The sequence below is a fragment of the Haematobia irritans genome, chromosome 5 (assembly GCF_050003625.1).
Source record: "Haematobia irritans isolate KBUSLIRL chromosome 5, ASM5000362v1, whole genome shotgun sequence".
In the NCBI taxonomy this organism is placed as follows: domain Eukaryota; kingdom Metazoa; phylum Arthropoda; class Insecta; order Diptera; family Muscidae; genus Haematobia; species Haematobia irritans.
The window spans coordinates 142,359,859-142,374,036 of NC_134401.1; the positions used below are offsets into that span (position 1 = coordinate 142,359,859).

The following is a 14,178-nucleotide window of genomic DNA, read 5'->3' on the forward strand; positions in this document are numbered from 1 at the left end:
GGCTTTATTAGAGCGTTTGAAGGTGGAAATTGCGGCAAAACGGCCCCATATGAAGAAGAAAAAAGAGTTGTTCCACCAAGACAACGCACCGTGCCTCAAGTCATTGAGAACTATGGCAAAAATTCATGAATTGGGTTTCGAATTGCTTCCCCACCCATCGTATTCTCCAGATCTGGCCCCCAGCGACTTTTTCTTGTTCTCAGACCTCAAAAGGATGCTCGCAGGGAAAAAATTTGGCTGCAATGAAGAAGTGATCGCCGAAACTGAGGCCTATTTTGAGGCAAAACCGAAGGAGTACTACCAAAATGATATCAAAAAATTGGAAGGTCGTTATAATCGTTGTATCGCTCTTGAAGGGAACTATGTTGAATAATAAAAATGAATTTTGACAAAAAATGTGTTTTTCTTTGTTAGAACGGGGACTTATCAGCCAACCTGTTATTAACTACACAGCAAAACTGTTCTTCTAGAAGTGGCCTTAATATTTACTTCACAAGAAGTCCTTTAGGTGATATAAAATTGCTTTGTTCTATGCAGTTTTCGCAATATATTTAAATTTTCAGTAAGAAAAGACAAAATCTTTGGTTAAGGGTGAGTTTTTTTCAGTGTAGGGGTAAACGAACTTAAGTCCGGTCATCATAGCACCAAATATTTCCATTCTGAGCGTGAGAGAGATTTCAAACGCATGCATTTCTTTGCACTATAAGTACAGTGAAACCTCTCAATATTGGACTCTCTGACAATTGGAAATTTTCTTGAGAAGTTCGCTGTATTACCACATTAAATATGTTACCTCACATAAAGAGACAACTACGAAATGTGGATAAAATTTAAGGCTACCATGAGTGCCCATTTCTGAGAAGTTTCACTGTATAAGTTTCTCATCCTTCTCAGTATTTATTGTATGCCTAGAAATCAATCACAAATATGATGATTGTTTTGTTGTGGCAACAGGAAGTAACCACCACTATTACAGCCCTCATACTGCATTCCATTCATCGTTGCATTTCGGACAAATTCCAAACAATAAATAAAACATTTTAACCATTGCTAAGGGTAACAAATGGAGTTTCTTTTGAGCGGGATAGCTTTGCATTCCCAAGTATGTAAAACATTTCCCCCGGGCAGAGTTTTTTTTTTTGGCAAAACTACTTTAGTTATTGGGAGTACTTAAATCATTCAACAACATTGGATTTTTCACTCAAATGTAAGAAAGAGGAACTTCTATTAATTTTTGTGACAATTAAAAACAAAATAAAATTTAAGTGAAATCAAAGAGAGTAATTGCGTTTTGTTTCCATTTCTTTTTTAAAATTGTTAAAACAACAAAATTATTGGTTAATTTAAAATTTATTTATAAATCGATAATTAAAAGCGTATATAAAGACGAATACACACCATGACAGAACTTCTCTCCAAAGAAAAGGAATTTCTAAAATTAAATGAACAACTCAACGCTATGGCAGCCTCATCAGCTATGGAACAACATTCCGAAAAGATACCACTGACTACAACCCATGTTAATCAGACCAAGACCGATGCCCGGTTTTTGACATTTCAAAAAACCAAAGGACCAAGTACTTTACTAAAGAAAAAGGCTGTAGGTGATGGACACATGAAAGATGTAGTGGATTTATTCAATCAAGCCGCCACACCAAATGTTAAGGAACGTCTTAATATGACATTGCCCCATCGTCAGGGTAACAGTCGCTATCCCAATGGATTTTCAACTTCGCCACGCATTAAAGTTACAGCACCCACACCAACACCTCCTCCATCGTTTGAGGTGCATCAGGGAAATAGCCAAGGAAAACCCAATCAATCTATAGCAACACCATCTCAATCTCGAAATCGTTCCATCAAAGGCAATGAAACATATCGAGCTGCAAATCAATCGCGCTTTAATGGTAATCGGTATCCAGTCACGAATACATCCACTTTTACTGTTAAATATAAAAATTCAAAATTTGTTGAAAGTCCTTCACTGGAGCTTTTGGTAAAAGATGAATGTTCAACTATGCGAAGTCAAAAGTCTTCAATGGATTCGAGCAGTCACATAGATGGTAGTGCAGCTACCTCAGTGGCAAATGAGGATATAATATCAACTGGTCGCCGTTCTCAAGCCAGTAATCTAACCATTGGATCGAAGAAAAATGTTAGCACGGAAGGTGTGATCAAGTAAGTTAAAATTTGTGTTGAAAATGTCGACATTTTCGTTAAAAGTAAATTTTCAAAAATATCAAAAGGCGATTATTCGAATTTAAAACTTCGACTTAGTCGATTTGAAACACTGATTTTATGATTATTTATTTCTCTACATAAATATCTTTTAGATTCCTGAGATCTAAAGTCTCCATACTGGAGGAAGATCACACCCGGCTAACGCAAGAGATGACCAAACAAAAGGAACTACTCGATAAGGCTTTGGAACAAGTCAAAGCCATGGAACAGCAACGTGATCAGGCCTATGCAAAACACAATGCCCTCAAGGATCAATTAACCAAAGTAGAATCTCAGCTGGAAGAAGTTACACAGTCTAACAAAGATCGCAGCAAGGATCAATTAAAAGTTCAAAAGGAATTAGAAACCTCAAAGAGGGAGATAAAAATTCTAACACAAAATAATAAAAATCTAGAGAAACGTTTATACAAAGCTAATGAAGAACTAGAGAATAGCCGTAGCACCATTAACCAACTGAAGAAAGCTGAAAGGGATTTGAAAGAGCAATCACGTGTGGATTTAGAGGCAAAAGAAAAACAAATTAAGCATCTCAGAAAAAAACGTATGGACATATTAAATATCTACAAAAAGCAATTGTATCTCATTGATAATTTGAAGAGGCAAAACATATGTATGGAACAAGCCAAAATGATTGAATTTGGGGAAAAGGAATTTTCCAAGGTCCTTGGATGGGATATGAAAAGTTAGCTAAATGCTCTACTATTTTCAGGGAGTTATGAGAAAAAATTAATTTCTGAACCTTAAGTTTAATGCTGGATATTTAAAAAATATTCCACAAATGTATTTGTTATAATTCTAACGTTCGTTTTTTGTTGTAAATGAAACAAAAGATAAATCACATGACAATGTCCTTAAAATATCCTTAAGATATTTATAAAATAAATGCAAAAGTTCTGATGTCCATCATCAAATAAGTAACTCACCCCCATTGCGAGACTTGGCTATCACTTTTCTGTCATTACTCATACACATGTTCTTATAATAACCAATTAATTTTCAATTATCCCAACACCATTTTTTAAATCCTTTGAGAATTTTATCCTTTTCATGTACGTCCATTTCATAGACACCCTATGAATTGAGATTTTGCTATAAAAGCTTTGGTTTTTCTAAGAACTGTTATCAGTTTCTTTTGAACGTTCATCTCGTGATTTCAAATCGTGTCCTCTAGTACCAAAGAAGCTTGGAAAATGTTTGCTATCCGTTTCTCATTAGCTCTGTTTATCATTGCCTTCGTTGTGGCTGTGGTCATGTTGCAGTCCAGTGAGGCTGCTTATCGTAAACCACCATTTAATGGAAGCATTTTTGGAAAGCGCAATTCTATTGGTAAGTAATAGTAGATAATAGAAAAAGATCAATAGTTTAAATGTCGGCGTAGCTCTAACTTAAAAAGAGATCTACTCAATCACGAAATTTATTGCTTTAAGTAAAATTTTAATCGAATATAATCGATAACACCTATCAGCCGTATTAACAAAACAAGCCGTTCTTAGTTCATTCCCTGCCAAACTATATATTAGGGAGCCACCGTGGTGCAATGGTTAGCATGCCCGACTTGCATACACAATGTCGTGGGTTCGATTCCTGCTTCGACCGAACACCAAAGAGTTTTTCAGTGGTAGATTATCCCACCTCAGTAATGCTGGTGACATTTCTGAGGGTTTCAAAGCTTCTCTAAGTGGTTTTACTGCAATGTGGAACGCCGTTCGGACTCGGCTATAAAAAGGAGGTCCCTTGTCATTGAGCTTAACATGGAATCGGGCAGCGCTCAGTGATAAGAGAGAAGTTCACTAATGTGCTATCACAATGGACTGAATAGTCTAAGTGAGCCTGATACATCGGGCTGTCACCTAACCTAAACTACATATTCTCTCTTCCACAGATTTGCATCGACTTCACGAAATAAACACCCGAGTAAAAATTGAGGGATCTAATTTGATAAAAATTAGATATGAGTAGATCCGAAAAAATGGTAAGATCTAATCATATCTACCCAGCGAACAATTACTTCCGAATTCGGACCGAATTCTGACAGAACGTCTGCTAAATCATCCGAGTCTGATTCCGAATTCGGTCCGAATTCGTTCGGAAAGTATAATGAGCGGTTGACAAGAATTCGGACCGAAATGTCTGAGGGAAATCGGAAGATTGTCCCGACATTCCGACAGAATTCTGTCCGAATTCGGATGGGCAATTCTGAGGGAAATCTGACAGTTTGACCGACATTTAGCAGAGCATCTCGGACAATTCTCGGACATTTTTCCCGACATTTAGCAGAGCATCTCGGAACTTTCTCGGACAATTTTACCGACATTTAGCAGATAATTTTGGACCTTTCTCGGACATTATGTCCGATTTTGTTCGGAGAAATTCGGACGATTGACGGACACTTTGTCCGACTTTCTACCGAGAAGCTCGGACTTTTGTCGGACAATTAAAAATATAATTCAAAGTTATTTAAAAAGATTTAAAACTAATATTTTATTTCAAAGTTATTTAAAAAGATTTTAAACTAAATTTATATTTCAAAGTTATTAAAAATCTATGTTATGCTAAGAGATCAATGTTTGTTATGAAACGTATTACAATTCATTTTTTAAAGTCAATTCAATACGCATAAATAGCGGTTAAATATAATGTAACCTAATATTGTTAAAAATATATACATTATAGTTCGGCAATCCTTCTCTTATTTCTTTTATTCAGTCGATCTTTTGCTGCATTGAAAAAAGCCTTCATATTTAATTCAATAGTAGAGTTCGACGTTTGAGGAATTCTTTCAAATGTGTCATCTAAAAAATAAATTTATAATCATTAAAATAATAATAATAACAATAGCGCTATTTTAAATACCTTTAAGCAACTTTATAAAATAGAAATCCTTGACAGGTATGTTGTTGTTCGTATTTGACCAAGAAAATTTTGAAGCAATGTTGTCGTCTTTAAATATAAGTTTTTTATTTTTTTTAGAAAACCGTTATGATATTGTTATTTACTATTATAACACTTCACTTTGCCACTATTTTGTTTATCACTCACCGTTTTATTTGTACGATCTGTTCCGTGCGATATTACAATAGAAACTGACAATGGAATGCAAAAATAATAACAAAATGCAGAAACAAAAATTCCCTCCGAACTTTGGCAGAGGTTTTCGGTCAAATCTCGGTTGACAAAATTCCTTTCAGAGATTCTGCCGACTACGTCGGTTAGTTCTCGTACAAAACTTCAGAGATTGTGCAGACATCGTCTGAAAAAATATCAGAGAATGTGCAGACAAAGTCGGATAAACCTCGGAAGAAATAACAGATTTTCGGCTAAATATCTGATATAATACCAGAGATTTAGCAGACGTTTTCGGACGTCCGACACGTCGGACATAATTGCTCGCTGGGTAATTACTATGGAATTAGATCTGATCAGATCGCAAGATTGGCCTAGATCTAATGCCTTAGATATAATTATATCCATATCCCTATATATAGTTGGATCTGATGTTAGATCTCGTCATATGTGGAATTATATATAATTATATCTAATTCTGTCTCATTATATCTGGGTAAATCTAAAGTGACCAATTATGAGATTTAATCATATCTAAAAAGATCCTCCAATTTTTACACGGGCTCCCAGTAATATAGGCCCCAAATTAGAAAATGAAATAAAACCCCAAAAAATACGAGAACATTTTTTGTATGTTTTTTCATTTGGGAATTTATGTGTCGGGATTTATTTCATAGAAAAATAAAACCACAGAACAGAAAGACGAACTATATAAGTACCATATAGGGTCCACAAAATAACGCACCAATGAGATAACACCCCAAAGACAAAAAAAACAAGTGTACAAGAAAAAAACAACAACAAATGTCTATTTAACGATTTTGTTTTTTAATTTTTGAGCCAGAGTAAAATAAACAAATTAAATTGGCTTATATCCTAAACAATTTGTATATCCTGCGCCACACTGTGGAACAAGGTATTATAAGTTAGTGCATATGTTTGCAACACCCAGAAGGAGGCGAGATAGACACATGGTGTCTTTGGCAAAAATGCTCAGGGTGGGCTCCTGAGTCGATATAGCCATGTCCGTCTGTCTGTGAACACATTTTTGTGATCACAGTCGAGGTCGCAGTTTTAGTCCATTCGACTTCAAATTTGGCACAATTATGTGCTTTGGCTCAGAATAGAACCCTATTGATTTTGGAATAATTGGTTCAGATTTAGATATAGCTCCCATATATATCTTTTGCCCTATATGGACTTATATGGCCCCAGAAGGCCTATCGTTTCATCGTTGGCTAATACGAATTTCCATAGCCTTCAATAAAGATCTGGAGGGGCGATTATTAATTTTGGGTCTAATATGATAATTTCTTCTGGAAATTACATACACGATATATTCTTTCCAAATTTAACCATTTTTCACCAGGAGCATGGTGGCATAATTTTTTCCTGTAATATTTTAGTTAAGTCAATTAATTTGATAACTAATGACTTTGAGTAGTGAAGCACTTTCAATTATATTTATTATTTAATTTCGCGATTCACACTAACAATTCTGCGTCTAAAACATTACCGAATCTATGAAAATAAAATATTTTTAAAAAATTTTGAAACTTTTTTCTATTGTTTTTCCAGAATACGATAATGCCAAAGCCGTCACAGCCATGTGTGAAATTGCCATGGAAGCATGCCAATCTTGGTTCCCTCAACCAGAGAGTAAATAATTATTGGCATCATTCTAAGGAATATTTTTTGGATTCCCTTCATGTGTTATGGATCAAATTGGCAGCAACTAAAATTATGATGTAACCCCAAAAACATGTATTATAGAAACTTGAATGTATAAAATAAAATTCATATTCATATAAAAAGATTTCCAAGTTAAATTGGGGCAAATGCGGGTGGGCAGGAAATAATATGCTTATCGCCATGGGTTATATTGAGGGTATATTTGTATTTAAAGATAATAGACAATATTATATTATAAAACAAGTAAGGAAAGTCTAAAGTCGGGCGGGGCCGACTATATTATACCCTGCACCACTTTGTAGATATAAATTTTCGATACTATATCACATCCGTGTTGGGGGATATATAAAGGTTTGTCCCAAATACATACATTTAAATATCACTCGATCTCGACAGAATTTTATAGACTTCTACAAAATCTATACATTCAAAATTTAAGGCGTCTAATGCACTAGGGTGGAACACAATGTTAGAAAAAAATATGGGAAACATTTAAATCTGAAGCAATTTTAAGGAAACTTCGCAAAAGTTTATTTATAATTTATCGCTCGATATATATGTATTAGAAGTTTAGGAAAATTAGAGTCATTTTTAAAACTTCTCGACTAAGCAGTGGCGAATTTTGCAAGGAAAATGTTGGTATTTTGACCATTTTTGTCGAAATCAGAAAAACATATATATGGGAGCTATATCTAAATCTGAACCGATTTCAACCAAATTTGGCGCGCATAGCTATAATGCTAATTCTACTCCCTATGCAAAATTTCAACTAAATCGGAGTAAAAAATTGGCCTCTGTGGTCATATGAGTGTAAATCGTGCGAAAGCTATATATGGGAGCTATATCTAAATCCGAACCGATTTCAACCAAATTTGGCACGAATAGCTACAATGCTAATTCTACTCCTTGTGCTATATCTAAATCTGAACCGATTTCAACCAAATTTGGCACACATAGCTACAATGCTAATTCTACTACCTGTGCAAAATTTCAACTAAATCGGAGTTAAAAATTGGCCTTTGTGGTCATATGAGTGTAAATCGGGCGAAAGCTATATATGGGATATATATCTAAATCTGAACCGATTTCAATAAAATTTGGCACACTTGACTACACTACTAATTGTACTCCTAGTGCAAAATTTCAACCAAATTGGGGTAAAACTATGGCTTCTGGGACCGTATTAGTCCATATCGGGCGATAGATATATATGGGAGCTATATCTAAATCTGAACCGATTTCAATAAAATTTGGCACACTTGACTATAGTATTAATTGTTCTTCTTGTGCAAAATTTTAAGCAAATTAGGGTAAAACTCTGGCTTCTGGGGCCATATAAGTCCATATCGGGCGAAATATATATATGGGAGCTATATCTAAATCTGAACCGATTTCTTCCAAAATCAATAGGGTTCTATTCTGAGCCAAAACACATACTTGTGCCAAATTTGAAGTCGATTAGACTAAAACTGCGACCTAGACTTTGATTACAAAAATGTGTTCACGGACAGACGGACATGGCTATATCGACCCAGGAGCCCACCCTGGGCATTTTTGCCAAAGACACCATGTGTCTATCTCGTCTCCTTCAGGGTGTTGCAAACATATGCACTAACTTATAATACCCTGTTCCACAGTGTGGAGCAGGGTATTAATATTCAGAACATGAGATAACGCCCACCATAGGTTTGACATTCTGCAAATTCTCTCTTAGCCCAGACTCCGTACACCGAAAAAAGTAAACTGTTTTATAGTAAGAATCAAATAAATCGTGCGAAAATTGAACTAATTTGTACTCAATATTTTGAGATTTCCACAAAGCGTTGTTAAAACCAGGAAAAATTTATGCTCTGTTGTACTTTTTAACTCGAAATTACACTCTCTCATAAAACAAAAATGAACTAAAAGTAAAGAAGAAAATTATTGGCGCCACATCATGGCCAGTTTAACCGCACAGTAGTTCATTCTGACTATTTTTTGGAATCGTACGAAAATTTTCTTCAGTTCATATTGAACTTATGTGTACGGTCATTGAACTTTATACGCACGTTTAGTTCAAAAAATGTTTGAGACATACTTAACAAAAGGCAAATTTCATAGGGCTGTAGAAAATTTCGAAACAAATAATACAATTTAACTACAAACTAATAATTTTTTGCAAGAAAAATAATGTAAATTTAGAGTTAGTTTAACTACGGATTTTTTTCTGTGTATACTAATAAAACACAAACACCAATCAATTTCAATTCACTATTCTTTATTGATATGATTTTGCCGTAAATTGTCTATGTATTTGTAAAAATGTTTCATATAATCCGTCATAAATGTGGTATAGCACTAAGAATATAAAAATTTGATTAAATAAAGTAATTACAAGACCACGATGGCCAACATTCCCAACTTACCTTGTCCAATAAATAGCGTGGTATATAACCTTTCAAGTCTAAGCATAGAATCCATTCGAATATACAAATTTCCGTATTATTTTCTACTTCACATGCTGCAAATCCTGTTATAAGATTTTCTCCACGTACAAACTTTGAAACTTCTGGAGCACCTTCGTATTCCAAACTCATGGCAGCATTGATCCATACTCTACCATTTTTTCTATAGCATTGTTCAATTGCCAAATTTTCATCGCTAACCGAAATATCTCGATATTTGCTAGACTCTTTATAATCTTTACTTATATCTTCAGTCATAACTTCATCTTGAATTTCTCCATTAATAATTAAACGCCAACAACATAGATTAACAAAATCTCGACTTTTAATGAGACCAGCTCCACCACCACAACATAAAGCCTGTTTTCCTATTTCCGTATAGGAATTAATTTTCTACAAAAAATTAAAATAAAATAAAAAACAAATGAATCAGTCAGGTACATCCTCAACGAGAGTCCTTTGGCTTTTAGTTTCAAAAAATGTTGGGTAGCTGACATGTATTGCACTCAACAGCTGAAAGATTTATTGCAGTGACAGTGCATTTTGTTGTTTTCAGTTTACAAAAGCATTTTGATCTATTGCATTCAGAAATGAAGTTATTCGTGATTGAATGCTTTGTATTTGGCTAGAAACCTGAAGTGGTTATCGTTAGAACACACCAGCATTTAAATGAGAATAACTTTTTGCGTTTCGTAACATTGCTTGTTACCATGATACTTGCGGTGTGGCATCGCATCCAAAAAGTGGGCGAAAAAAGCGGTTACAACTCCAGAAATGATCCGAAAAGTGAAGACCAGATTTGATCGCAATCCACAAAAAAGTTAGACCCGAAAGAGCCAAGTGGCCTATAACGAATTTGATTTTCTTCGATGAGAAGCCATTCCAAATTTTGCTCGGGTTTACTTGCCAAAAAAGTCTTTGCCGATGGTAATGGTGTGGACCGCCATTACGGCCGATAGTCGCCCATGGAATCAAAATAAATTCCGAATAAAAATGATTTCTCCTGTACAGGTGACACCAAAATTTTCCAATCTCAATATGTTGGACTTTTGCGCCTGGGCACTTTAGAGAGTATGAGACCGAAATTTCGATCATCTCAAGATGGCGCTTCCCCGGCCCCTTATCGAATTTGGTTTTCTCCGATGAGAAGCCATTCCATTGTGAGCACACAAAATGCTCGGGTTCGCTGCCGACGGCAATGGTGTGGGCTGCCATAACGGCCTATTGTCGCTCCAATAAAAATGCCTTAACAAGAAAGTCTCCCGCTTCATTTCTCCTGTACAGGTGACACCAAAATTTTCCGATCTCAATATGTTGGACTTTTGCGCCTGGGCACTTTAGAGAGTATGAGACCGAAATTTCGATCATCTCAAGATGGCGCTTCCAAGGGAATAGGCCCGAATTCTGCAGAGCCACATTCGTGGAGGAATTGCTTCGCTTGTACGAAAGTGCTGGCCCCTTATCGAATTTGGTTTTCTCCGATGAGAATCCATTCCATTGTGAGCAGACAAAATGCTCGGGTTCGCTACCGACGGCAATGGTGTGGGCTGCCATAACGGCCTATTGTCGCTCCAATAAAAATGCCTTAAAAAGAAAGTCTCCCGCTTCATTTCTCCTGTACAGGTGACACCAAAATTTTCCGATCTCAATATGTTGGACTTTTGCGCCTGGGCACTTTAGAGAGTATGAGACCGAAATTTCCATCATCTCAAGATGGCACTTCCCCGGGAATGGGCCCGAATTCTGCAGAGCCACATTCGTGGAGGAATTGCTTCGCTTGTACGAAAGTGCTGGCCCCTTATCGAATTTGGTTTTCTCCGATGAGAATCCATTCCATTGTGAGCAGACAAAATGCTCGGGTTCGCTGCCGACGGCAATGGTGTGGGCTGCCATAACGGCCTATTGTCGCTCCAATAAAAATGCCTTAAAAAGAAAGTCTCCCGCTTCATTTCTCCTGTACAGGTGACACCAAAATTTTCCGATCTCAATATGTTGGACTTTTGCGCCTGGGCACTTTAGAGAGTATGATACCGAACTTTCGAACATCTCAAGATGGCGCTTCCCCGGGAATGGGCCCGAATTCTGCAGAGCCACATTCGTGGAGGAATTGCTTCGCTTGCACGAAAGTGCTGACCCCTTATCGAATTTGGTTTTCTCCGATGAGAAGCCATTCCATTGTGAGCAGACAAAATGCTCGGGTTCGCTGCCGACGGCAATGGTTTGTGCTGCCGTAAGGGGCTATGGTCGCTCCTCGCGCGTATTCATCGGCCTTGGGGTTGAAATAAATGCCGAATATTATCGGAAAACTGTTCTAAAGACAGACGCCAGATCATGGAAATCCCAACAGGACTCAGCACGCGTCAACCTAGAATGCCTTAAAAAAGAAGTTTCTCGCTTCATTGGAAATTCTAACAGGACTCAGCAAAAGAAGTTCCTTTCTTTATTTCCACTACATAATGGCTACCAAACTCTCCCGATCTCAATCTTTTGGACTTTTGCGCCTGGGGCATTTCGTCGAGTAAGGTTGACACTAAAAAATACCAAAGTATCGTTCATCTCATGATGGCGCTTTGCCGGGAATGGGCCAGAATATCGTGACAATAATATTAAAAAAATATATAGCGCTTTACTTTTTTGCATTACACATCAGCCACTCTATATACTCTCTACCCCTTTCCCCTCCATTGAATGTATGAAAATTATTAATTATGTTGTGTATAATCTATACCTTAATAACTTTTGATTCCAGCATGGTTGGATTCCATTTGGGTACCTCTTCAATATTATCATAGATTTCAGAGCACAAAGCCTTCGCTGGATATTTTAAACTGCACTGTGAATCGAGTTAAATAATCATTAAATATACAATTCTGGAATCAAATATTTATATATTTTCTCACAGTCAATTTATAGATTTTTCCATATCCTTCCCGATATAGGCTGCTTATGGTCTCCCCACTTTTGGTGATTTTTTCCACTTGCCAATCATCCGCACAAAGTAGGTCATATGTTCTTCGAACACAATTCAATGCTTGTTTATGATATACTTCGTCATCCTAGGATTTAGAAAAAAAGTTTTCGATTTTAATTTTTATACACTCCTTTTTAGAATTCCGACTCTTGTTGACTTTACCATCTTTAAATTGCTACTGATCATGTTGGCAAAAAATTTTCGCAATTCCGAGTTCAATTGTATGTCATTTTTCAAATTCAAATTCAATTCAATGATATGCGCATTGAAATTTACATGACGTAGATGATGGTTCAATCCAATCAAGTGAATTGCAATCGACTTTTATCTTGAAAGGATGAACTCTGTTATTGTAATTGAATTTATTTGTATTTGCAGAGGACTGTTTGAACTCAGGTAGATTCTGCAGAGCGAAGAATATTGAGTGTTCTCTGTATTCATATTCTGGATAGGAAATAAAATGTTGTCATGATCATAAGCCTTAACCTAACCAAACATCTGGATCAAATTACAGTGTCACAAGTAGTTCCAAGCTCGAAATAAACAAAGAATAGCTGCACCAAGCCCTCTTTTCAATTTCTGGGTTAACACCTCTTGTAATGAACCGTTCGCAAAAATATCTTTAAGAAGTCTAAACGAAATATCGTTATATAACTTTATGGACACATGCAGGTGACCCAACATTATTACTTGAGGATCGCATCATAATACCAAGGGAAATAATTGCAGATGTCGCACCCCACACAATGCACGGATGAAAAAGAGTGTTTTTCATATGTTTGGCTATAAACATTATATGTTTGGAACACAAATTTTTAAACACAATATTTTTGAGTGCAAGCATATAATGTTCATAAACTAGCATAACATGTTTGGGACATATATGTTAATATGTTAGAACATATTATGTTTGGGACATAAAATGTTTGTAAATATAATATGCTTGGATGCAAACATATATTAATTTAGAAATAGCCTATAAACATATATGTGTTTAGTAACTTGGAGCGCTATTTAACAGGGAGCGATATTGAATTAAGTTGTTGCTTGTTATTACAAAATTAACATTTTATTTTTCCTTGGGCAATTGATCAGCTACTTCTTTGATCCTTACAAACTGTGTGGTTCGCTGTTCGAATCCCCGTCCGGCAAAAGGTAAAATTAAAATAAAAAAAAATCATACAATTGAATAATTTCTTCTACAATGTTTGTATTACAGAAAAAGGTGCTAAGAACTAAAAAATCTCGTGGAAGTGAGAAAGATGTGGGGGAATATACAATTGGGCAGAAACAAAATTTTGAGTATTCAGGTCGAAAACCTATGTTGTTAGCACCTATATTACCTGTTTATTTTCATAATTCATTATGATTGTAAATATATAAATAAATAAATAAAATTTTGAGTACAATATTGTTTGGGAGAATTTTTTTTAAGCATATAATATTTTTGGGTGCTAAATGCTTCCAAACATATTATATGTTCACATAATAACATATTGTTTTTTGGAAGACAACATTATTGAATTTGGATGCAAAAATACAAAATGTTTGGAACTTAGACTACCCAAACATATATTGTTTAGGCTAATATGCTTTCAAACATATTATATATTGGAAGAGATCAAACATATAAATGTTTGGGCAATACCCAAAAATGTATATGCTTGAAGCAAAATATGTTTGGGAGTATATGTTACAGAAGCGATTTTTTGTGAGCGTGTGCTTCACCTTGAGATACACATTGTGTCTCCTTTCCGACAATAATTT

The 14,178-nt window shown here is 35.7% G+C and overlaps 3 protein-coding genes and 1 long non-coding RNA gene across 4 annotated transcripts; 2 read left to right on the plus strand and 2 right to left on the minus strand.

The window, feature by feature from the left end:
• Positions 1-1,210: 1,210 nt before the first annotated feature.
• On the plus strand, positions 1,211-3,159 carry LOC142240554 (uncharacterized). Its single transcript, XM_075312250.1, has 2 exons — positions 1,211-2,178; positions 2,334-3,159. The coding sequence occupies exons 1-2, from the start codon at positions 1,400-1,402 to the stop codon at positions 2,926-2,928; spliced, it is 1,374 nt and encodes a 457-aa protein (XP_075168365.1). The 5' UTR covers positions 1,211-1,399; the 3' UTR covers positions 2,929-3,159.
• A 158-nt stretch (positions 3,160-3,317) lies between these two features.
• On the plus strand, positions 3,318-7,118 carry SIFa (neuropeptide SIFamide). Its single transcript, XM_075312251.1, has 2 exons — positions 3,318-3,567; positions 6,883-7,118. The coding sequence occupies exons 1-2, from the start codon at positions 3,432-3,434 to the stop codon at positions 6,969-6,971; spliced, it is 225 nt and encodes a 74-aa protein (XP_075168366.1). The 5' UTR covers positions 3,318-3,431; the 3' UTR covers positions 6,972-7,118.
• LOC142240556 (uncharacterized) lies at positions 4,911-5,311 on the minus strand. The gene is made up of 3 exons (XR_012723308.1): positions 5,281-5,311; positions 5,095-5,181; positions 4,911-5,033 (listed from the first exon to the last, which is right to left on the minus strand). It is a non-coding gene; the product is annotated as an uncharacterized LOC142240556 (long non-coding RNA).
• Positions 7,119-9,246: 2,128 nt separating the features above from the next.
• Positions 9,247-12,597, minus strand: LOC142240087 (steroidogenic acute regulatory protein-like). Its single transcript, XM_075311804.1, has 7 exons — positions 12,574-12,597; positions 12,341-12,496; positions 12,169-12,273; positions 11,133-11,339; positions 10,794-11,000; positions 9,402-9,833; positions 9,247-9,333 (listed from the first exon to the last, which is right to left on the minus strand). The coding sequence occupies exons 1-7, from the start codon at positions 12,595-12,597 to the stop codon at positions 9,247-9,249; spliced, it is 1,218 nt and encodes a 405-aa protein (XP_075167919.1).
• Positions 12,598-14,178: the final 1,581 nt, after the last annotated feature.